The 22148-nt window shown below is 38.5% G+C and overlaps 1 protein-coding gene across 5 annotated transcripts in view; it reads left to right on the forward strand.

Moving 5' to 3' along the window:
- Positions 1-20904, forward strand: part of FAM13B (family with sequence similarity 13 member B) — a 40220-nt gene extending 19316 nt beyond the window's left edge. For 3 of the 5 annotated variants that reach the window (XM_052689535.1, XM_052689537.1, XM_052689536.1), the window contains exons 8-25: positions 461-502; positions 1392-1547; positions 3228-3363; positions 3585-3608; positions 5493-5560; positions 6022-6076; positions 6492-6639; positions 8924-8989; positions 10157-10367; positions 12116-12245; positions 12635-12716; positions 12992-13221; positions 13399-13482; positions 14624-14719; positions 16882-16965; positions 17064-17236; positions 17625-17726; positions 18596-20904. In XM_052689535.1, coding sequence (XP_052545495.1) covers positions 461-502; positions 1392-1547; positions 3228-3363; positions 3585-3608; positions 5493-5560; positions 6022-6076; positions 6492-6639; positions 8924-8989; positions 10157-10367; positions 12116-12245; positions 12635-12716; positions 12992-13221; positions 13399-13482; positions 14624-14719; positions 16882-16965; positions 17064-17236; positions 17625-17726; positions 18596-18719 — 2011 coding nt within the window. In that variant the 3' untranslated portion in view covers positions 18720-20904. The remainder of the gene's footprint in view (positions 1-460; positions 503-1391; positions 1548-3227; positions 3364-3584; positions 3609-5492; positions 5561-6021; positions 6077-6491; positions 6640-8923; positions 8990-10156; positions 10368-12115; positions 12246-12634; positions 12717-12991; positions 13222-13398; positions 13483-14623; positions 14720-16881; positions 16966-17063; positions 17237-17624; positions 17727-18595) is intronic. The other 2 variants (XM_052689539.1, XM_052689538.1) reach the window with 2 other exon arrangements.
- Positions 20905-22148: the final 1244 nt, after the last annotated feature.

The raw sequence follows: 22148 nt of genomic DNA on the forward strand, positions 1-22148 counted from the left end.
ATTGTGCGACGGTCTGACAGGCAGGGAAAAGTCCCTATGAACTGCAACAGTGAAGGAAAGCAAAGTACTTTGGAACTTGCTTGAGGCAGCAAGGTTAAAATCTGTGTTCTTAAGCAAGGTGTCAGGAAGTCTTTTCAGACTAAGCGATTAATATTTCCCATGGGAAAGACCATGCCTCTTACAGCTTCTTAATGGACTGAATATTGGCTCTTGGGAGGCAGAAACCTGCACTGCTGCCCAGACAACTTTGTTTTGTGATGGCATTCCACTTTGTCTGGATGGAGGAATCTTACAGGGACTGTAAATAAGGATTTACTTTGCTTCCTGTTTTTTTGATTTTTTATTAGTTTTGCTGCATGTAGTTTTTCAGTATTTTCAAATTTGTTTTCTATTGTTTTTGAGACTTCTATTGAATATGTCAAGTTTTGCATTTCACTAACTTGTTTCTTCTGTATTGCAGTGCTCATATTTCTCCCATAAGCATCTTGCCAGCCTCTGCAGAGTAAGTATAACAACAGTGTATAATTTATGAATTGTGTTGTTGCTATAGCATATATCAGTATATTGTCTTAAAAGAACAAATGCAGTAGGTTTGATGATGAGTTATGGATGAAACATATTGCAGAAAAACTTAACATGCATCAGTGTTGACTGCAGAAGCATGAGAGTGCAGTGTGGTAAAATTTAGATTCCAAACCCCTTTGTTTTTATAATTATATATTTCCTTTGGCTTTATAATTGTTTTCACAATGTGTTTTCAGCACCAACTTTGTTTATAGTACAGTTCTGAAGAATTGCATGCGCAGATGTGGAGGAAAATTAAAACACAATTTTATAGCCCTAATTTTAATTTGCTTTGGATAATCTGGCTAAAAAGTACACTTGGTACATTGTGCTTTTAGAGAACGTCCTGTTGCTGACGTACCTGCAGGTATACCCTGTGTCCTTCATCAGGTACAGGCTTCATGTCTCCACTGTTTGTTGGATCTTGCCTTTCACAATTGCGGTGCCATTCAGGAGGTGCTGCAGCCACCTGTGCTGAGGTGGTACATGCTCCATGGTTGGCTCTGACCTGCTATAGATGCAGGATTTGATTGTTGCATACTTGTGTTTAGGTTTTGTACAGTTTGGGGTATCGTGTTTTGGTTTTCTTGTTAACTGTAGTCATGGTAACCTGTTCCTTTTAAGATACTTTCCTGTTTGGTTATTACTCAATACAATATAGTGGTTTCAGTACTCCTTATTGCCTAGAATAGTTAACCTGTTTTTTTTTCTTTTCCTTGAAGTATTTGGCATCAAAGATTCAACTGTTGTTTTCACCCTTCTGCATAGTTGATCAATGGAGACGAGGATTTTTGATATGAATTCTGTGGCTTTTCTTTTCTTTCTAGCATTTTAGAACGAACGATCAGAGCAGCTGTGGAACAGCACCTTTTCGACCTGCAGAGCAGCTTAGATAATGATCTTAAACAAATACAGCAGCACAGACTGGGCTGTAACAATGATGCAAAAAGTCCCAGCGGGGATGAGGAAGGATCTAACAACCAGTAAGACTTGTTTGTATTGGTGTTAAATTGTAGAGGATTGTATATTTTAGGTCTTCCAAACAAAACTACCCCATTACCCATCAACCAGAAGCAGAAGTTAGGACTTCTGTTATTAGCATAGAAATTTCAAAGAAATTTTTAAGTCAACCCAGCTTTCAACCTACAGAACTAACCAACAGCTCTTGAAGCAAGTATTCTAAGTTGCTCTTATATTGCTACAAATTGCAAAGCGTAGCTACTTTACTGCTGAATTCTGTGCAAGTAGCAGAAGACTTTATTTATCCCAGTCTTCATCTCATTTAGTGTTACTTGTGACTCAGTTTTACCATAGATATTTATTGTAGATGCCATTTCAGTTTCCTTACCATGCTGTTCCACATCAACATAGCTACTGTACTTCCATAGCTGGCAGTCAGTAAAACAGCTAACAGCAGATAGAATGAGCACTGTAGATGTGTTTGTGCAGGACTTCAGTCTCATTTGATCAGTTTTTGTTACAGATCTTAGTGTTTATGGGTGTAGTGACTTCCAGGGCAGTACTGAGACGCTCTGACCTGCTGATGTTTTATTAAATATAAATAAATGATCACAATTCCCAACTCCAAAACGTGACATTAAGTAGGGCTTTGCAACATAAGTTCCTTAGGGTCAGAGCTTGAAATGGTGTGGAGTGTTCAGAGGGTCAAATGGTGTTTTCTATATCTGTTGTTTTTAGAAGTCTTTAGTCCAGATTCTTGTCAGAGATAAGTTAGTAAGAGATCATAAAGGTAGTAATCACTCCTCATAATGTTCAGTTGTTATAAGTTGAATTTCAGGGTTACAGATCTAATTTCTTTGATATAAACTCTAAGTGGGTGAACATTCCCTCTTGTAGCTGAATCCATTAGTTATGGCATAAGTGTTTTAAGTCTGCCTGGCTTCACAGAAGCAGAGGCTAAAAGTTTGCAGGTTTGAAACCCAATATGCCCTTCTGGCACTGCCTCTACTTGAGATGCTTCTGTGTCGTTCCACTGTGGATTAACTGTAATAGATGATACATGATAGCATTCTTGAAAGAGGTCGTCCAGGTTCTTTAAAGCAGTACAGTCAACATATTGTGCAAAAGACAGATGCATAGCTAAATAAATAACTAAAAGCTGCCATCCTCAGGAGTGGATTTCTTAGGTATAACAAAATAATTACAGGAATTAAAGAAAACGTAACTGAAGTGTAAAATTACAGACCGTCCTGTTTGGTATCTAGAAATGCTTTTAAAGTAGTTTGGAGTTACCTGAGGGAGGAGAAAAAAGGCAGAAGTCAATGGCTTGCATGAATTATGGAATCATAGTGACAGACATGCTGACATATAAAGACTGTATGGACAAACAGGAATGGTGTAAGTTAGTTTTAACGTGGATGTGCTTTTACAAACCTTAAGTTGAATGCTAGGAATATAAAATACTAGAAATAACAGGATTTATCTGTGAAGGGAGCACTTTGATACTAACTTAAATTAGCTGACTGCAGTGTTGAGAGGAGTGCAGTCAAGCAACTCCATCTAGTCCAGGTAGTTTTGGATAAATCCTTTTCTATATCTACCACATGCTGTTGCAGAAAATCTCGAAAGTGTTTATAAGCTATATGAAGGTTGATTGAGGGCTGGAGAACAGGTTACTGATGTTTTACTGTTTGTTTCTTTAGGAATGATGTTATTGAAAATAATGACGTTGGTAGCAGTGAGAACACGGGAGACTGCTCTGAAGTATTGGTTAGCACAGATTTAGGCAGCGAAGATATGAAACGTGATACTGTAACTGAGGAGGAAGAAAGTGTTCAGGTGAGAGGAAGAGCTTCCTGTGTATGGAAATTATGACTTGCAGTGACTTCAGCAAAGTGCTTGGGGCACCAGAGTCTTTGTAATAGCTCTGATGTGGCTTCACGTGGTTCAGTTGCTTTGCACAGTTCTGTTCTGCTGTGCATGCTTTGTAGGCATGCAGAGAAATTTTTGTGTGCTTTGCTGCAATTTATTTGGGCCCTGACTTCTCTCTCTTTTTGCAGGTACCGGCCCTTCCTTCTGCTGAGGTAAGTTAGTGCATCAACAAGTATAGCACTGGTTAGAATAGCATCTATTTTAATAAAGGCTTTGTGAGGAAAAGAGGGTCTAGGGCTGTGACAGTAACATAGCCCACAGTATGAACTTCTGCTGTATTAAGCAGTGCTAGAATGTTAATATGAGAATTGTAACAGGAAGACACTGTTTTGTAATTGGCTGTTTCTCAGCCTTTTCTTTCTCCTCACAGTTTTTGTCTGTGAGAGGGATAGGTGTCCTCCTCTTTTCAGCATATCTTCATTTCCTGTCTGCTTGAAATAGTTCTGTTACTTCTCCTTGAACCTCTTTGCTGAGATGTTTGAATTCTGCAGAGCTGACAGCTCGACCCCCTCCATCCCACTGAGAGCTCTTGTACTTGTGGTGTTACACAAAAGAAAAAAGAAAACTAAACTTGTGGCCTCCTGAGAAGAGTTCAATGTTTACCTGTCATCTTAAGAAGTATTGGGATTGACCATTTGTCCATATACAGAAAGATCTGTTTATCCTGTATGAACAGATAGTAGGATTTGATATTAGTAAAAATAGAACATTTTATATATTTTTAAAACTGTTTTGCTCAGAAAATGAAATGTTAATGATGCCTGAAGTTGATGTTAAAGTTGAGAAAGCAACTGTGTTCTTTCATGGATCTCAAATGACTCTGAATAACCTAACAAGTTGGCTTCCATTCGCAGCTTTATCCTTGCATATTGCTTTAGAATCTAATTCTATAAATCTAAATTCCAGTGCACTGTATTCTGTATCAGTGTTTTCAGTAAAAGAACACCTGAGAAATGTGAATGATACTTTTTAAGAAATGCATTCACTTCAGGGCTAAAAGAACGTTACTGCAGTAAGAATGTGAAGGGAGAGCATGATGCTTGGGTGTTGCATAGGGGGTGCAGGAGAGTAAAGATGAGCTTCTGTACATGAGCTTTGCTTTAGGTCTGACATGGAAAAAGGAACAGCTGATTCTACAGCTACAATAAATGTGATTCTCTACGGCAGAAAAGCTGTTATTAAGAAATTGTTTTCTTGAATTGGAATTTGGCTTGAGGAAATAATGTGGAGATGGAGCTGTGTGTGAGGAAGGGAAATATGTTGCCATGTAAAATACTTGAATGCTACATGCATTTGAGCTCAGAGCAACTTAAAATATTATTTTCAGACATTTTAAAGATCAGCTGGGATTGCTTTCTAAAATCTGAAATAAAATGTAGCATATTATTCAAGAGGGATACAAAACATTTTTCCAGTTACATTCTCCCAAAGATGGTGCTTCTCAAAGAAGGTAAATACCTTCTTTGGGCCTTGGCTTAAATATTTAAAGCAATCTTCTTGTGCCAACTTCTAGTGTACAAAATGGTGATGTTAATTAATCTGAACTTGTTCTGTGAGATGGTGCCATAAAAATGCCAGCATATCCTCATCCCCTTCTAGTTCTGCTGCTGTTTTATGTAATAACTGGGATGAAAAGTTCCTTCTAGGAAGTCTGTCAGACTTGTTTCATTTCATACAACACCAAGCCCAAATCTGCATCCCACTCAGTTCTCTCTGAGACTCAGAGTTGTGGCAGTAAGTATTTCCAGTCACCCCAAAACTCACGCTCTGACAATTTGCAGGGACAGTGTTGGTATCTACCTTAAGAAACAAAAACAACCAATCATGCTGAGTCTGAAGAGATTTCACTGTTGGTCTTCTAGTGAGTAATGCACTGAATTGTTGACCTTGCTTTAAATGTGGAAGTATTGCGTTGGTTAAACAGTGTGAGTTCCACACATGCATAGAAACTTGTGGTTTTCATTCTTGAGGGCTTTTTTGTGGTCCACAATTACAGAAATATTTTCAATCTTTCTAAATGTACTTTTTGCCAACAGCCTGCAGATGTATTATTGAAACAGTGTGATAAAGATGCAGATGTTGATGGAGAAAATAATAGTGAAAGGTAGGAATTTTTCATTTATCACTTATTTGGCAGAATGTGTAATTTCTGAGAACGTAAGAAAAACAAACAAGATTATTTCTTTAATATATTTTGGCACAGTGTACCACTCAGCCATTTGGGAATTAATGCTGGTAACAGTAATTAGCCAGAAAATTTTAGGTTCATATGCAATTGAGTTCAGCACTGATTGGAGTGTTCAGTTTGAGCTCATTTGTTTCAAAATGTTTATTCCTTGTTTGAGCTGTGTCTGTTTCCAGGCTGTTTGAAGTGCAATTGCTTGTTTACATGTTTCAGTTGGAAACTGTGAAGAACAGGGGTGCCACCCCCAAACAACCTAACTTCTGCTCTCCAGAGTTCTAGTGATCACTTCAAGGAAATCAATTACATATCTGCTGAAAATGCATTCTGTCTGTAAGAATGAAATGCATTTAAAATGATAACTGGGTTTGTTTTGTTTTTAGGCAAAATAGTATTTTGATTGATGGCAATGATAGAACATCTTCAGAAATGTTTCTGGTAAGATGATAATTTCATTTATACATATAAATACAGAGATGCAAAAAAAATCCCAGTAAATGTAGCTCTTAGAAGTCTGTGTTGTGTTGGTTGGGTGGCCACAAGATCTGTCAGATCTGTCAGATCCCATTGTCCAGCTTTTTGGAAATTTTGGGCATCACAGCAAGCTTATGCTCATGCATCTCGTGTAAGAAATACTTTGTTTATGCCAGTAATTGGCTAATGCTGTGGGAGGGAAGAAGAAGCTTGTTTACAGATCCTTATGAAACATGGGAGCACCTTACTTGAGTAAGGAAATTATTTTTTGTTTTTTAAAGAGCTTCCAGAAGTGTGAGGAGCAGCACTAAATACTGACCTGGTTTTCAGCTGCTAAATAAGAATGAATGAAATTGTTCTGTGCTGTTATTTGTAACAGGATTCAAGTACCAAAGCTTGTGATCTCAATGCAAATACTGATGCAGAGGTGTCAGGGGATGGTGACGTTTCTGTTCCTGAGGAAGCTCTGAGTGTCCAAGTACCACGTTTGGATCTGAAGAATGCATCTGATGGAGACAAATGGGAAGGTAATTTTTGCCCTTTAATTCACAATATACTCAGCTAGTTAGAATAAATGAAATACTTTATGAAGTAGGAGAAGCATTCTGGTAACTTATCCACTTTCCCTTTAGCTTCATCTGAATAAAACGTTCCTCTATGACTTGGCCAATCTTACTGTGTACAGCATAGGTCTCCTCTTGTTGCAGATTTTTCTGCAACTTAGAAGGGACTTTAAAAAAAAAAAGAAAAAAGCCAAAGAAAGCAAAAGAGTCTAAGCTTCGTGCAAAAATTGTTTATGTATTTTTCAAGTGACTTAAAATGCTCTGGTCTCTCTCTCACGAGTCCTCATAAAAATACTTTGATTTTTATGATGCAGTTGATATTCATGTTGAATTTTGTGATTTATTTTTTTCCAATCCAAGTTACTGAAGTTCACATACTAGCTGAATTTGACACAAAATCACTGAACTACTAAGCATAGCCATTTGCATTTGATTTAGTCTGAGAAGTCTGTTGGTTGCTTTGTCTTGAGCATCAGAAATGTTCAGTGTTGGCTTCCTTGTCACTGGACAACTTGAAACAGCCTGAATTTTCAAGTACAAATTAACGATGAATATGATTTCAGGGAAAGCAAGAAGTATGAAATATGGTTTATGATTTTATTCTTTATGGCCTTCATGTGTAGCAACCCCCTGAACTTCTGACTTGATTGAATGTGGTTGCTCAAATATGTGGAAATGACTGCTTATGCTGTCCTACTTGTATAAGAGCGTAACTTCTCTGCACTCTAACCACAGCAAAACACTCGTTGATAATCTTAGCTACTTGTCTTTCTACATGTTCTTTAAATGCTGCTGTTCTCCTGTCATGAATCATCAATCTGCACTTTACAAGAAAAGTCCACTTGTTAGTTTAAATATTGCAAACTGTCACCAGCAGGAGGATGACCCCCGTCCACTCATTTTCAATGTGAAATGGTAGATTTAGTGCAGATTCACTACCCAGGGATTGTTTAACTTGAAGCAGGCGGTTCCAGTGACAGCTATTTTTTTGAGATGCGTTTAAATTGTGGTCATTAGGCATTAATAAGACACTAGTAACAAAGAATGAATGTGGTTACTTTTATCTTGTGCTAGAATGTTAATGTTAAATTTCATAAAGTAAACTATGTACCTTTGAGCTGCGGCAGTGCAATGTGAAACTGCAGCATGCCAGCACACAAAGCTCCCAAAGCTCAAATAGTGGCAGCTTAAAATAACTTAATTTGTCACTGAAGTTGGCTGTTTTCCAAACGAATTCCCTGCATTAATCCATACTTTGTTTTTGACCCTTTAGAAATGATGATGTTTGTAATTTGATCCCTCACTTATGGTTGGGAAATACTTGCTTTATGTTGTCAGTATTTATTTACGTCGCTTACTTGCATGTTATGTTTTGTTACAGTCTCTGTGTTAACCTTCAGTACATGTTTAATACGTGTTCTCAGTACACTTGTGGATTCCATTTTCATTATTTCTCTAAACCTGTTCATAAAAGTTACTTTGGTATTGCTTATCCAAATACATGTATATCTTTACTTCAAAGAGAATGTAGGATATCTGAATAAATTTACATTACGTGAATCTCAGTAATAAAATCATGGTATTTTGCAAGATATGGTATTTGCATGTGGTGAAGTCTTCAGTTTTGGCTATTCTTCAGTCTTTTTTAGAATGGCTGTTGGGATCTGAGGCACTGCAAGTCCTTGTAGCATTCTGTTCAATTACATTGGCTTTGCAAAGAAATCTGCTAGCCCAAATCTTTCTAAAGGTTTGGATTATTAAATCCTATGTGATGGCACACTTAACGACTTGTAGTCAATGGGAATCTTGAAAATGAGCATGAAATGCTTGCTGCCTTAATCAGGGGAAATGCAGATTGGTTAATCTGAGTGCATTTATTCTGCATTTGTCCACTTTTTGAAAGTTACTGCCATCTCTTATTTACAAGCTATGGGCAGAACTACATATAGAACTTGTCCTTTGTTACTGTGAAGATGCACGAGACTCTTATTAAAGGCAGTAAGTCTTTACTATTCCTGTGTCAGTTCTGTAAACCTTTCTGGTAAACAGTTCAAGCTTACAAAGGCCTGAGCATCCTTACCTGCCACTGCAATTGCCTGGCAGTTGAGAGTGTTCAGAGCCTGGCTCAAAATACGGGTTTTTTTTCCCCTGGTACTGTATCTTCCTGCTTTACATGTTATGTATGGTTTGTTCTGACTGTGCTGTGTGTTCACTTTAGTATTTTTGCCATTCTTTTTCATTTTATTAGCGCCATGCCCTATCACTTTTCCCCTCATTGATTTCAAAACAATGCATCTGCAGAGAGAAGGGGAGGGTAAGTATGGTTCGCCATACATTCAGTTATCTGCCTTTTGATAGTTTATGGTTTGCTTTCTAACTAACCCTTCACCTGCTGTCCCTTACCTTGGGAATGTTCTGATTTGCAGTATTTTTCCTCCTTAAGGGCCCCCTTCTTATACCTTGTACTGCATAAGCAGGCAAGAGTCTAGCTTTAAAAAAAAAAAAAGAAAAGAAAAAAAAAAGAACAAAACCCACCAAAAAAACTCCCTGAGCAAAACCTCCACAGTTCTTAGTGGATGCACTCTGGAAAGCAGGTACAAGGGTTACCATTTATTTATTTTTCAAAGATTCCGTTGTGGGTTTTATTGTTGTTCTGCACACTTTGAACCCAGTTTTCAAGATTTCTGGTTTGGAAAATACTAAGCAAACTTCTGAAAGGGAAGGGGGAGATTTTCAACTAAAGTGCTTGGAGGGCTTTCTCAGCTTTTTGTTAGATGGCAAGACGGCCGTGGTTGAGAATTGTAAGGGATCACAACCAACTTTTTAATAGGGTTATTAAAAAATACATATAGTAAATTGTTTTGGAATCCCCTGCCTGAAAATCCCCTTCCACAAACTAAAAAAATCTCTTTTTCTCAGTGATGTCAAGATGGATTTAAACTATACCTTCATTAGAGATCAAACAGACAAACAACAGCAACAAATAAAACCAAAAGCAATCGCACCAACGCTCCTTTAAAAAGGCTGAGCAAGTGGAATTGTACCTGAAGAGGTATTGTCAGGCTTGCCTTGTTCAAAGTCAAGAGGAGAATCTTTCAGAGCTCACGTGGAACTTAATTTCCGTAGCAATACACTGAAACAGGCAATAAATGTGTTCTTCTAACGTAACATTTCTGATAAGTAAATAAGTAATGCTCTCTTACACTGTTGAACTGCTCAGAAATGCATACTCCTAAGAAACACTTTGAAAAAGGGATCCTAGTGTGCATACTTCATTTCAGTATGTTTTTCTTTCAATTGTTATATGACAGAATTTGTAGCTTTCTGATGTATTCCACTGTTTTTATTCACTTTGTGTATGACACTACATCCTTTATAGCATACAAGACTAAGTATCACGTAACAATTGTTTCCTCTTGATTCTTCTTTATAGTTCTGTTAACAGACAAGTACCATTTTGTTTCCCTTTTTTATCTTACAGATCCATTTCCTGCTTTCAAATCTTGGCAGGAAGACAGTGAATCTGGAGAAGCTCAGCTTTCCCCACAGGCTGGCAGGATGACTAATCATCCGTTGGAGGAGGACTGTCACCCGATGTTGTCCCACCGTAGTTTGGACTTTGGGCAAAGCCAGCGTTTCTTACATGATCCAGAAACATTGGATTCTTCATCCAAAGCACTTTCTTTTGTTAGGTATGTACTTGAGTGCAATTTGGTGGGTGTTGTGGCAGTTACTTCTGGTATGAAAATTCAGCTGCTTAAGAACGTCAGAAGTTTTCTGTGGTATGACACAAACTGAACACCAAGGTCAGATGTGTCGTTACACAGCCAGTTGGCAGTTTTGCACACCTGGGAATTGCCATCCCAGGTCAGGCCAGAGATTCATCTGGGATGGCTGTCTCTCCAAGTGGCCACTGGCAGATGCTTAAGGAAAGAATATAAAAATAGGACAGATTTTCCCTGGCGTTCAGACTGGGCTTCTGGTAACCTGTTGTAATGACACTTCCTGGTCCGAAGCCATTATTTATATCCTTTGTTTGCCAGGCTTTAGTGGATGCTGTGATATGGTTTTATGTAATTTTTTTTCCAATTGCATGAGTATCAACTTTCATGTTGTGTGATTTCCTGTTTGTTTTGTATATCCACTCCCAGTAAAGAGCATTGCAACAAAAACATGCAGTGATGAACAGGGAAGGTTCTTCATTTGGCCTTTGAAAAGCCTTTGTTGAGGAGGGTTAAGGAAAAGCATCAACTGTTAAAAGGAGAGAGGTGGGACACAGTACAGTGGAGTTGTAGGGTCCTTTAATGCAGGTTCTCTTGTTGCTGTAGAGGATCAAGGCAGTTTAACTCAGCATTGTAATTATAGAAGCTGGAAGTTATTTGTGTGGACTTCCAAAGCTGTAAATAACCTGTGGCCTGTACTTCATCATACTACTGATATGAAAAGCCATTTGAGAAAAATCACCGTGATTATTAGAGAAGAAATAAGCTCATAAAAATGAGAAAATTTGGAACAGGAAAGACCAACTTCAGAATTCCTAATTTTCTGTCACAAGTTTATTGATGCAAAAGATGCTTTCCCAAATGCTCTCCAGTTAGTGGCAGACTGCAGTTGATGAGTACTGTCAAAATGATGTACGAGACTGACCCGCAGAAAAGTGCTGATTCTAATAGCTGTTCTCATTCTGAAACTAATAAGGATCTACACCAGCAGATAATTAGATTAGTATATCTTAGTAATATCTTGAATTATGTAGACGTCACTGGCTGCACCAAGAGGTATTTCAGGCACCTTGTGTAATGTGTGTGCTAGAAAATCCTTTTGGTTGGTCTTGAAATGCAGAGTTTTCATAAGGCACAAATATGAAGGAGCTAAGCAAGTGCAAAAGGTGATTCAAGACTGGAGTTGCGTGCTGCAGAAATGTATTTGGAAGTCAAACAGATCAGATGATGGATATTATTATTATTATTATTTTTTTTTAAGATAAGCATTTATTGAGCTATCTAAGACAGATAAGTGGAGCTGCCTAATTACCAAGGATTGTTCAGTGGAAGCTTCTAGATGAGGCTGTGTTTTGTGCCAAATGTTTCAAGAAGTGCTGATAATCTTGTAATTTAGATAAGCAACTTAGCCACCAGAAAGATCTGAGCTGTTTTCATGACAGTGTAATTGACAGTACTTGAATTTCAAATGGTGTTTTTCACCACAGAACTATTTCTGTTAGGGATAGTATTGAAGACAGGAGAAAATAACATCACATTTTGAAGGCAGCGGATGGTAGCGTTGTGATTGAGTATGTAAGAAGCTCTGACTGAAAGTCTGAAAAGAATATATTATGAACTGAAAAAGAAAACCAAAACAAGTTAGTCATCTGCTAGCCCAGTGTTGTTTGCACTGGCTTAATTATTTGAAATTACATTTTAAAATGTTTTTCATACAGAACACGAAGAGCGTCCTTCAGCTCGAAAGATGACAAAAGGGAAGACAAGACGCCTTATCAGCTTGTCAAGAAACTACAGAAAAAAATAAAGCAATTTGAGGAACAATTTGAAAAGGAGAAGAACAGTAAGGTAAGTTACTGCTTTTATTCAGGATAAATGGCTGTGTGGTGGAGCTAAGTCCCTTCTTGTTTCATCACTGAAGAACTCTGAGCTCACTTTGTTACATGCTGCTTTCTGCAAAAGTGGACGATGGCAGGATGAGGAAAACATGCCCAAGTACCTGGTGAGCAAATGTTGAAGTTCAGTTGGACTGAAGGGATATTTGAAGCCAGTGGAAAAACAAAAGCATCTTTACCTCTCTCTGGATCAACTTCGGATGCCTTATTTCAAGTTTATTTTAACAAGTGTTCATTATGTTGGCTAGTCACCTTTGCTGCCATAAATATTGCCATGTATTTTATGAAATGTTTATAAATGATCTTCAGCATGTTCATATAACACTTTATATTACTTTTCAGCCCTCCTACAGTGATATTGCAGCCAATCCAAAAGTTTTAAAATGGATGACTGACCTTACCAAATTAAGAAAGCAAATAAAAGGTAAGGGATGCTGTGCTTCAGGTTGACAAAAACAAATTATGTATGTATGACTAAAACAGAAGTGATAACTCATTCAGCACAATTCCACAGGACAGTACAAATCTTTAACTTCTAGATTCTGATCTATTCCAAAAGCAAAATCAAATTTATTTTTGTGGCTTTGTTTTTAGAAGAGAAATCTTGCCTATGCAGTTACGTGTGTTCCTTATTTTGCAGTTAAACAGAGGGAATTGGTTCTCTTAAACTTTCAGATTAAGTAGTTTTTCTGTTTTCAGATGCAAAGCAGAAGAGCTCAGATGGAGAATTCATACCTCAAACACGTCCACGAAGCAACACTCTACCAAAAAGCTTTGGTTCCTCTCTTGACCAAGAAGAAGAAGAAAATGGAGATGAGATGCAGGTCGTGCAGAAAGAGAAGAAGCCCACCAAGGAAGCTACACTTGAACTCATTTTGAAAAGATTGAAGGAAAAACGAGTTGAGAGATGTTTGCCAGAAGATATAAAAGTAAGCGTGAGATTCTGGTGTCTGATTACAACATTGAGCAGCTTTAAATCTGATTAAGTTGGGATGTATGGTATTAATTAATCTCAGTTTTTGGTGAAGTTGTGTTTATAGCTGATACAGTAAAAAAACAAAGCTGCTGAAGTGACTTTTGATTAATATGAACAATTCTTCTAACAGAAAATGACAAAGGACCATTTGGTAGAAGAGAAAACATCTCTCCAGAAAAGTCTCCTGTATTATGAAAGTCAGCATGGACGACCGGTAATTCCTCTTCTACTTCATCGGCGATGCTAATGTGCATCAGTTAGACAGTGGGATTTCTTGTGCAGGAGTAGTGATAATTATCAGTAATACCTAGTTTTTTTTCCAAACAATGATCTGTTTCCATGTTGCCATCGAATGAAGCTACTGCATGAACTTGTGAAAATTAGGATTTGTGTATTGATTCGTTACACACAGGCCCTTTTTCACAGATCATAGGTTTACTGGAGTTTGCAAAGTAATTTGTATAGGTTGGTGCCATTCTTGTCTGTGAAGCAGAGTAATCTTTGTGTTATTTTTTTTTTTTTTTAACAAAAATCACAGATACTATTGAATTTCCTAGGAAAAGGTCTGTAAGTTTATTATGGCCTTCACAAAACTAAAAATTGAGACACTCTTCTGAAGTAGGTGGTGGGAGGAACTAACTGGCAGCTAGCACCTAGAGTTCTGAGTTTTTAGTCATGGACAGCGACCAGCATTTGCTTGTCCAGTCAAGAAGCTTCCAGCTAATGTTCTGTCAGTCTTCTGGACTTCGTGCACCAACTCAGTAATCAGCACTTCTGTATGCATCTGAGCAAGCCTTTCAGTTATAAAAGCCCAGGAAGAAAAATGGCATTAGTGCTGTTGGTACTGAGCCTATGAGCCCCTTAGAGAAAAAGTCAGTAACTGGTGATGATAACCTTCAAGTCTCATTGTTTTTAGTAAACATAACAGCCAAGAACTGAGCGTACAATCAGGTATCAGATAAAGCCTGTCTGCAATTTCATCTTTTTTTTTTCCCCTGTCACTTCTGTAGAGTCATCGTCATTGCAAGTTATGCAGTCTTCTCCCCCAGCTCTTGGTGCCCTTTTTCCCTATTTTCTAAGGTCTTCAGAGCGTTTACTTCTACTTGAGCTCATCTAACATCTAAGAAATCTTAACTCAGTATTTTTCTAAAGGAAGTTTAAAGTGGAAAAATAAGAGGGGAAATAAACATCTGCTTATTTCCTTTTCTTTCCATAAGCTCCATTGCATACACACAAATTAGTTTTATGTTCCTAATTGGAATGGATGTGGCCTGGCATGAGAAGCATAATGCTTTGTTTGCTTGAGTATTATTCAGTGACTGGTGTAATTAATTCTGTGGTTTCTCTGCCTTTAGGTTACTAGAGAAGAAAGACATATTGTGAAGCCACTTTATGACAGATACAGACTTGTAAAACAAATGTTAACTAGAGCAAGCATTACTCCTATTCTTGTGAGTAAAACATGCTATTTATATTTTTTTCCCCTTTTGAACTGCTAGTATGGCTTTAGAAGAGCTAATAATAAAGCATGTCTTTCTTTTGGAAGATATGAGATGGTGTTGTAGTTGAGATGTTTGGTTTACTGCTGAGAACAGAGCAGTTCAAGGCTGTCTGTTACCTTGACAGCTCTGAGGAAGTAAATAGTTCCCAGTGGAAGTAAACAAGTTGTTCTAGCTTTCCTTGGCTGAGTCCTTTGCAAGTCACTGTGCTCAGTACCGATCTGCAGTGTGTATTGTATTGGTCTTCCAAAGAAGAGTAACACCAGTTGTAATGAAGCTTGCCTCTCCTGTAGTGCAGAGGCAGGAGTGATAAGATGGCCATTGAAATCACTTCATTCATTTTTGTTTCCTTAGTGGGAATCATGTTATTGACACCTGCTTGCAGCATCTGTACATCATCTGCTCTTTCATCATGTTTTCGCTTCATTTCCTCCTAGCTTGCAGTGCTTTTTCTTCCCTTTCTTTCCCCTCTTGAAGAGATAAGGAAGAAAAGTTTTTCCTATTGTGTAAAATGACTGAATTAACCTTTCTTATTGTGACCTATAAGGCAGCTATGGAATGACAACCACCTAGCTCTTTTTGTTCTCTTGCTTGCTGACTCAAACTTGGGATTTTGATATTAACTACTGACCCGTTCACAAGGAAGGGACTGCACACAGTCAGACAGTTCTCTATCAGATTTAAATAACTGGGCATGGCTTACTCAGCAGTAACTTAATCTGCAGTCTGTGACTCTCACTGTTCTTAACCAGCTCCTTAAGCCAAAGAATGAGATAAAGAAATCAGTTCAAGATGACTCAAAATCCATATGGAAAAAGGAATAGCTGTTCTTATAGAAAAACACGATTTCAACTGTAGTCCCCTTTAAGTTTAAGAGCAACTTGATGTCAGTATCCATTTCTGAATTCCATAAGCACAGAATTTGTTCTGATAACCTTAGCATTTCTCCATGACTACCGAGCCACAGTTTGGTTTTGGTGTCTTTGACTGGTTGGGTTTTGCCTTATTTCTCGTATCAGAAATCCAGCCTTTCAAATCATTTAAAGCCCTTCAAATGTATCATGTTGTCCATAGTCTTAGAAATGTTAGTCTTTTTTATTTAAGTGTGAAACCAAGTTGATGGTCGATATTCAGCCAAAAGAATTTTAAATTCAGAAGAGGTCTTGGTGACAACGTTCCTGTTCTTGCTGTAGACAATGGACAAAGTATTTCACAGGCTTCTGCTTTTGAAATGCATGAGACAGATAAGTGGAGCTCTGTAATTACCAGGAATAGTTCAGTGGTAGCCTGTAGGTAGGCTATATTTTATGCCAGATATTTCATTAATTGCTTTTTAAATTACAAGACATTTGCTTCCATGAGATATCTGTTAGGGTAGCAGGGGATATTAATCATATACACTGAAGCCTGCATGGAAATCAAGCAGCAGGAAGCTCCTTTCACTCACAGAAGTTCTTTGATAGGTCACTGTCTGTGTGTTCATGTTCTGCCTTTCTCCTGTTCTAATAGTTCATCAGTTGAAAGTGCTTATCCTGTCCAGCCGTAAGAGATGAGCAGAGCATAATGGCATGTGTGTAACAGGCAGCTAACAACAGCACCTGTGCCTCACAGCAGCATGTGGTTAGGCTGAAACTCAACAGATGCAGATAACTTTTAGGTAGCACAGCACTTGTTGGGCTTCAGAGTAGACTGGAAAGAGAAACTGGCAGAATTATTCCTACCACATTCATGGCAGAAGATACAAAATGCCCTTACATAGCTTCATTTTTTGTAAATTAAGAGGAACGAGAGTGAATTCCAGAGATGTCTTTGAGCTTTATGAATTTTGTTCAGAACACGTTGGGCAATTGCTTTGTATTGAAAGCTCAAAGAAGAGTATTAGAGTTTCAGTTCTTTTTACATGAATGATAAGCTGCAATATTTACTTCTGTTTCGGCCAACTGAGTTTTTGGATTTTAAGGCTGTTTTGTTTATGCTCTTTAAGTCTGTTTGTAGCCTTTTTTTGGAAGGGAGAAAACAGACCCTTAGGTATGAGGTGACTTGAACAGAATTCTGACCATGCGCATCATTTCGTGTCTATTTGCATATAATTAAAGAAGCTTGAAATATTGCAGGGTTCCCCATCAACCAAGAGGCGGGGGCAGATGTTACAGCCCATCATTGAAGGTGAAACTGCCCACTTTTTTGAAGAAATTAAGGTGCGTGCAATGCAGTCTTTAGAAATGCATCTCCCAGCCCTTGTAGGAGGGAAAGGCAGTGTGCTGTGTTTGTTCTGAATTGCTGCTTTCTGTTTCAGGAAGAAGAGGAGGAAAGTGATGGTTTGTCCGCAGACCTGAATGATATCTTAAAGTCTGCTGTCCAGACACAGTCTGTTTTGAGCCCGGTTGAGAACTCGGAGTCTGATGTCGAAGATGGCCAAGAGAAACTGACCAGGGACCTGAGGCTGTCAAGCACCCGAGCTGCTTCTATGTGTGTATAAAATTGTGCCACAGAAGTTGCACGGATTGCATTTAGTCGTGATACCAGATGTGATGCTGGGTGGGAAGGAATGAGTGTTTGGTAGTTCTCAGGAGCTGTTTGGCTTGAGCAAACATTATTTCCTCTGACATTGTCTAAGTTCTTTTTGTATTCAGAGAATTGTTTAGTGTCTTCTAAATCTTCTTCAGCTTACTCAAGCTGTGTAGAGAGCAGAAAATGTGCACCTTTTTATTAACTATTAGTTGTTCTTAGTATTTCACAGTCAGATACTGTTGTCCTTACAAGCAGCGTGAATTTAGTATTAGTCCAGCTAGCTCGGTTATTTTGAGTAAGTTTTGAAGAACCTCAGTTCCATTGTATGGCCGATGGTCTTTTCCAGGCCTGAATTATTGGAGCAACTGTGGAAAGCCAGAGCTGAAAAGAAAAAGCTACGCAAGACATTACGAGAATTTGAAGAGGAGTTTTATCAGCAGAATGGAAGGTTGGTTCAGCACAAAAGCAGATGCTGGACAGCAGCTTCACTTCTACAGCCAAATGTTTCTTTAGCTTTTTATGAATTTTGCCAAGTGAAATATATCTGATCTTTACTGCAGACAATCTCTTGACGGAGATGACGTTGTGTGCTTGTAATAGTGGAGGAAACCTGCTGTGTAGTTTTGTTTCATCTGTTACTGTTTATAACGATGAAAATGAAAGTAGCGTCAAAGAGTTTTTTCAGGGTGCATCACCTCATAAACAAAAATAACGTGTTAAGAAAAAGGCAATCACTTTCTGGACTCATTTCAATACACTTCTTATTGTTTTCTCATTTAACTAAAAACTCATGGATAATTAGTCATACATTAGTCATGGCTTTGTCAAATGTTTGCTGAATTTGAGACGTAACTCCTTTTGACTTTAATGGCCAGGGATGAAGTTAATAATGAATGGTTGGCTTAAAAATAAATCTTACTTATATAAGACTGATTTGAGACCAGTTCTCTGCTATCAATTTGTGTGTCAGTCTACATAGTGTGAAAGCTTAGATTCATTTAAATTGACTTGCGTTTCTGTTTGATGTATAAACAGAACCTGAAATGAAAGCCTTCATATCCTGTTAATAAAAGCTCCAGAACTTAAGAGAATGGTTTTTTTACCTGTGCTGGGTAAATGCTGCTGGACTGTCAGTCTGGCTTTTTGGTGATGGCAGTTTTAACTACAAGGACCTAAAATATGATGGTCTCTTGCTGATGAACCATTTGGCAGACCTTTCTCTTTCTCTCCTAAGATAACTGCACATTTCTGCTCGTGTGTTTGATTTCCTGCATCGTGGAGGATTTCCCTGAAGCTTACCTGTGTTTCTTTTTACAGGAATGTACAGAAAGAAGATCGGGTTCCAATGCTTGATGAGTACAGGGAGTACAAGAAGATCAAAGCCAAACTTAGGCTGTTAGAAGTCCTTATCAGCAAACAAGATTCTTCAAAATCCATTTAACTTAGGTTCCTCCAAACCACTGAACAAGGTTTTGCTCACACTACCCTGTACTTACTGAGTGCTTGTGTTCGTATCTCACGCGCTGTTGAAAGAATACAGTTTGCACTTTATTGTGGTGCCACTCTTAAGTTGCTTGAAGGGTAAGTGGGTTCTGCCTAGAGAGCAAATGAGATCTGTACGCTTGAGACTGCGCTATCCAACTTTAGCAAACACAGTTTCCATCCATTTATTTTGTTTTGGATGCATCCACCTTCTAAAACAACCATAGCATTTTGTTCTTTGGCATTTGAGAACTCCGAGCCTTTTATTACCTAACTTTTGCATTATAGAAGAAATTATTTATACTGTAATGCTATACTGAAGTACTCCTGTTGCCTATTTTATTGTAGGGGGGAGAGAAAAAAGCAAATTAAAAATACATCTCTCTTTTCCTGGAAGGTTTAAAAGCCAACCTGCAATCCCTTCCAAAGAACAGCTGTGGAACAAGTTCAATTTCTAGTAATCTAAATTGCATCCATAACCATAATAATTAACATCTATGGATTCTGCTTGTTAGTGGTCACATTTCCATCTGGATAAAGATGACAGTGGACAAAGGAGAAAGTGACCTTACTCAGTGTCTTTTAAAACTTGGGAAACTGAGAAGTTATATCACGTGCTGCCTACAGGACTTACATTACTGTCATAAGTCTTATTGGTTCTTGTTGATCAGCTAGTGGTGGCGTAGTGTTTTGTCTGAATTGGATACTGCATCTCCTCTTTCAGCAGATTTGAGGAACTTAATGCACGTTACAGTGTATGAGAAACGTGATGTTCTCAGACTTGTGTAGCTCCAGCTGGAAAGTGCTGGCTTAGGTCAGTTAAAAAGCCTCAGTACCTGAAATACATACGCTATCAAGGGCTAAAATCAGCGTGTTGATGTGCACCACAGGGTGAACTGACAGCTTTGAGTGAAGAAATTACTGCTGTTTATCACGGTTTTGTTTTACAGTTGGAGAATAAATATCTAATCTTTACGATATAAGCAAAACAGTTTATGGGCCTTGCATGATTTAGCTTCAGAGTTGAAACTAAATAATGTTTTGAGTATCACATCTGCTGTGCTGAACGATGATTTAGCTAGCTTTATGCTCTGCAGCAGCCCTCAGCAGCTGGTTTTGATCTGGCAAAATCTAAGTGTTAATTTTAATCGGTGCTTTCTCAGTTTTTTTTCTTCAGTGTATCAGTTTGATCGTGGCCATGTTCTGCATGCACCTACTCTCACTGCATGTTTTTATGGCTGGCTGATGGCAACATAGCTATTATTCACACTGCTTTATGAAAGACCAAAAATGAACTTTCTCCAAGTAAAAAGTGGCGAGCATGTAAACCTCATAGACTTGCTATTCTGTCATGAAGCATATGAAATAGATTGAAAGTAGCATTTTAGTGCTCAGGTTTCATCTGTGTACTGTAGAATACTTCCCGTTTTGTTTTATTCTGCTTGTAGACATGTAATTTTGGAATTGAGAAGAAAAGCACTAAAACTATTGAGCACTGGTGGTATGCCTTTTTTTGTAATGGCAAAATGGTGTGGGACCGTAGGGAATTGTGAGGTTCAACTAATCCTGAGACCATGTATCAATTTGATTCAGTTTCACTGTGCAATGTACACTTCAGTTCCTTTTCTATCAGTCTGCAGACACGGGTGTATCCAACATTGAAACTAATGTTACTGTATAGCGTTGTACATGAATGTTTGTGTTTTATATACCACATGCAGAATGTCAATATGCACTATTTAAATGTTTTAAATAATATATTCCTCCTTTATAATGCTTAAATCTATATGATTCCAATATTTTTATAAGTGAGTGAGTGACCAGACTGATTCCAATTCAGAATTAACAGCTGCTTTGTGTTTGTTATGCGGTGTTTGGCTGTTTATTCAGTATAGTAGATAAGCATGGCAACAGTTATGCTATGAGTGTGTTTTGTGCCATCCTTGTTGAGCAATAAATAAATGGTAGAATTAGGCATTTTGTGATATAACAGTTTTACTTTGGTAAAAGCAAAACCTATATATCTATACGGATATATAGATATGGAATATATATATAACTAAACCAGATGTAATTGCATTGCTATGTCTGGTGCTCATTGTATAGACTTTTATAATAAAAATACCTTAACCTTTATTGTCATATATCTTTGCCCCTCGTCATGCTTTTTTCCCCCTCTACCACCTCTTGAAAACAAGTGCTGAGTCCTTCAGGATTCTGGTTTGTGTTTGTAGTGTCTGTTGCTCAGAGTCACAGCCTGCCAGCAGAGCTACTGGCTCTGGTGCTGAGAAAGCCCTTAATGAAGCTGCAGCAGCTTAAGCCTCATTTTACCTCCTTAGACTGTGCCTCTCAGCAGAGACAGCAGCCGAGGGACCACGTTGGCTCCTCGTCTCACTTTGGCACGTTGCAGTGGGGGCTGCAGGTCCTGCTAAATTGCCAGTCTGGGCTGCGATGGTACAGGGGCAAACTGTGAGTCCTGATCGTTTCTGTTCCCGCAGTCGCCACTCTGGGAGGTGTCTGGGCAGAAAGCTGATTAATTCACTGCCAGTGAATACAGCTGCAGCTGATGAGCAGAATGTGATTGTCTCTGGCCTATAATAATCTCTAAGCCTCGAAATAAGCAGTGGGCGTAGCAGTTACTGCTGTGTTTGCGGCCAGCAAACGCTGTCATTGCACACACTTCTGGACAGGAGGATACTTCTTCTCTTGGCAAATGGATTATTCATAGCACGTTGGTGATGGCATGCTCAGATGGTGTTTGGATGTGTTTTATTCTGTTTCGTTTCTTCCTGTGGCTGAGTCTCTCCAAAGAACAAATATTTGTAGCTACGTATGAGTGGATTAACAGCTGTGTATGGGTAGATCGTGTCTGGCTGGAAGGTAACAGCAGGTCTCTAAGGCAATGGCTATAAATGGAATAAAAAGAGAATTTTTCCTAGGAATTCAGGTTTGGAACACAATGCCCTCTAGCGGTTCCAGGCATTCAGAACTAGGACTTTTATTTTCTGAAAGATGAATTCTGCTTTGGAGGTGGAGGCGCTGGCAGTAGTGGAAGCAATGGGTGCCTGAAAGAATGGCTGAGAAAGAAGCATTGCCATTGCTAGCAGTGTGTGAGCTAAAGAAAGTGGTCTTGGGGAGTCAGGGTTAATGAGCCACGTGTTGGACTGTTACTTGGTAATTAAACATTAGGTTGGGCCGCATAGCTAGAGACTGAGATGAACGTGGTTTGCTATCAGCTCTCTTGGTTACTAGAGCCGCTAGCTTGTATCATGGCTCACAGCAGCTCCAAAATGAGGCAGCTGGTTAAGAAATCTGTAGGGATCTCTACTCAGAAGTCTGGTGAGAGCAAGGTTGAAGAACTATCTGAAACTCGCAGACCAGATTGTGA

Source organism: Tympanuchus pallidicinctus, unplaced genomic scaffold (assembly GCF_026119805.1).
Source record: "Tympanuchus pallidicinctus isolate F22 unplaced genomic scaffold, pur_lepc_1.0 scaffold25, whole genome shotgun sequence".
Classification (NCBI taxonomy): domain Eukaryota; kingdom Metazoa; phylum Chordata; class Aves; order Galliformes; family Phasianidae; genus Tympanuchus; species Tympanuchus pallidicinctus.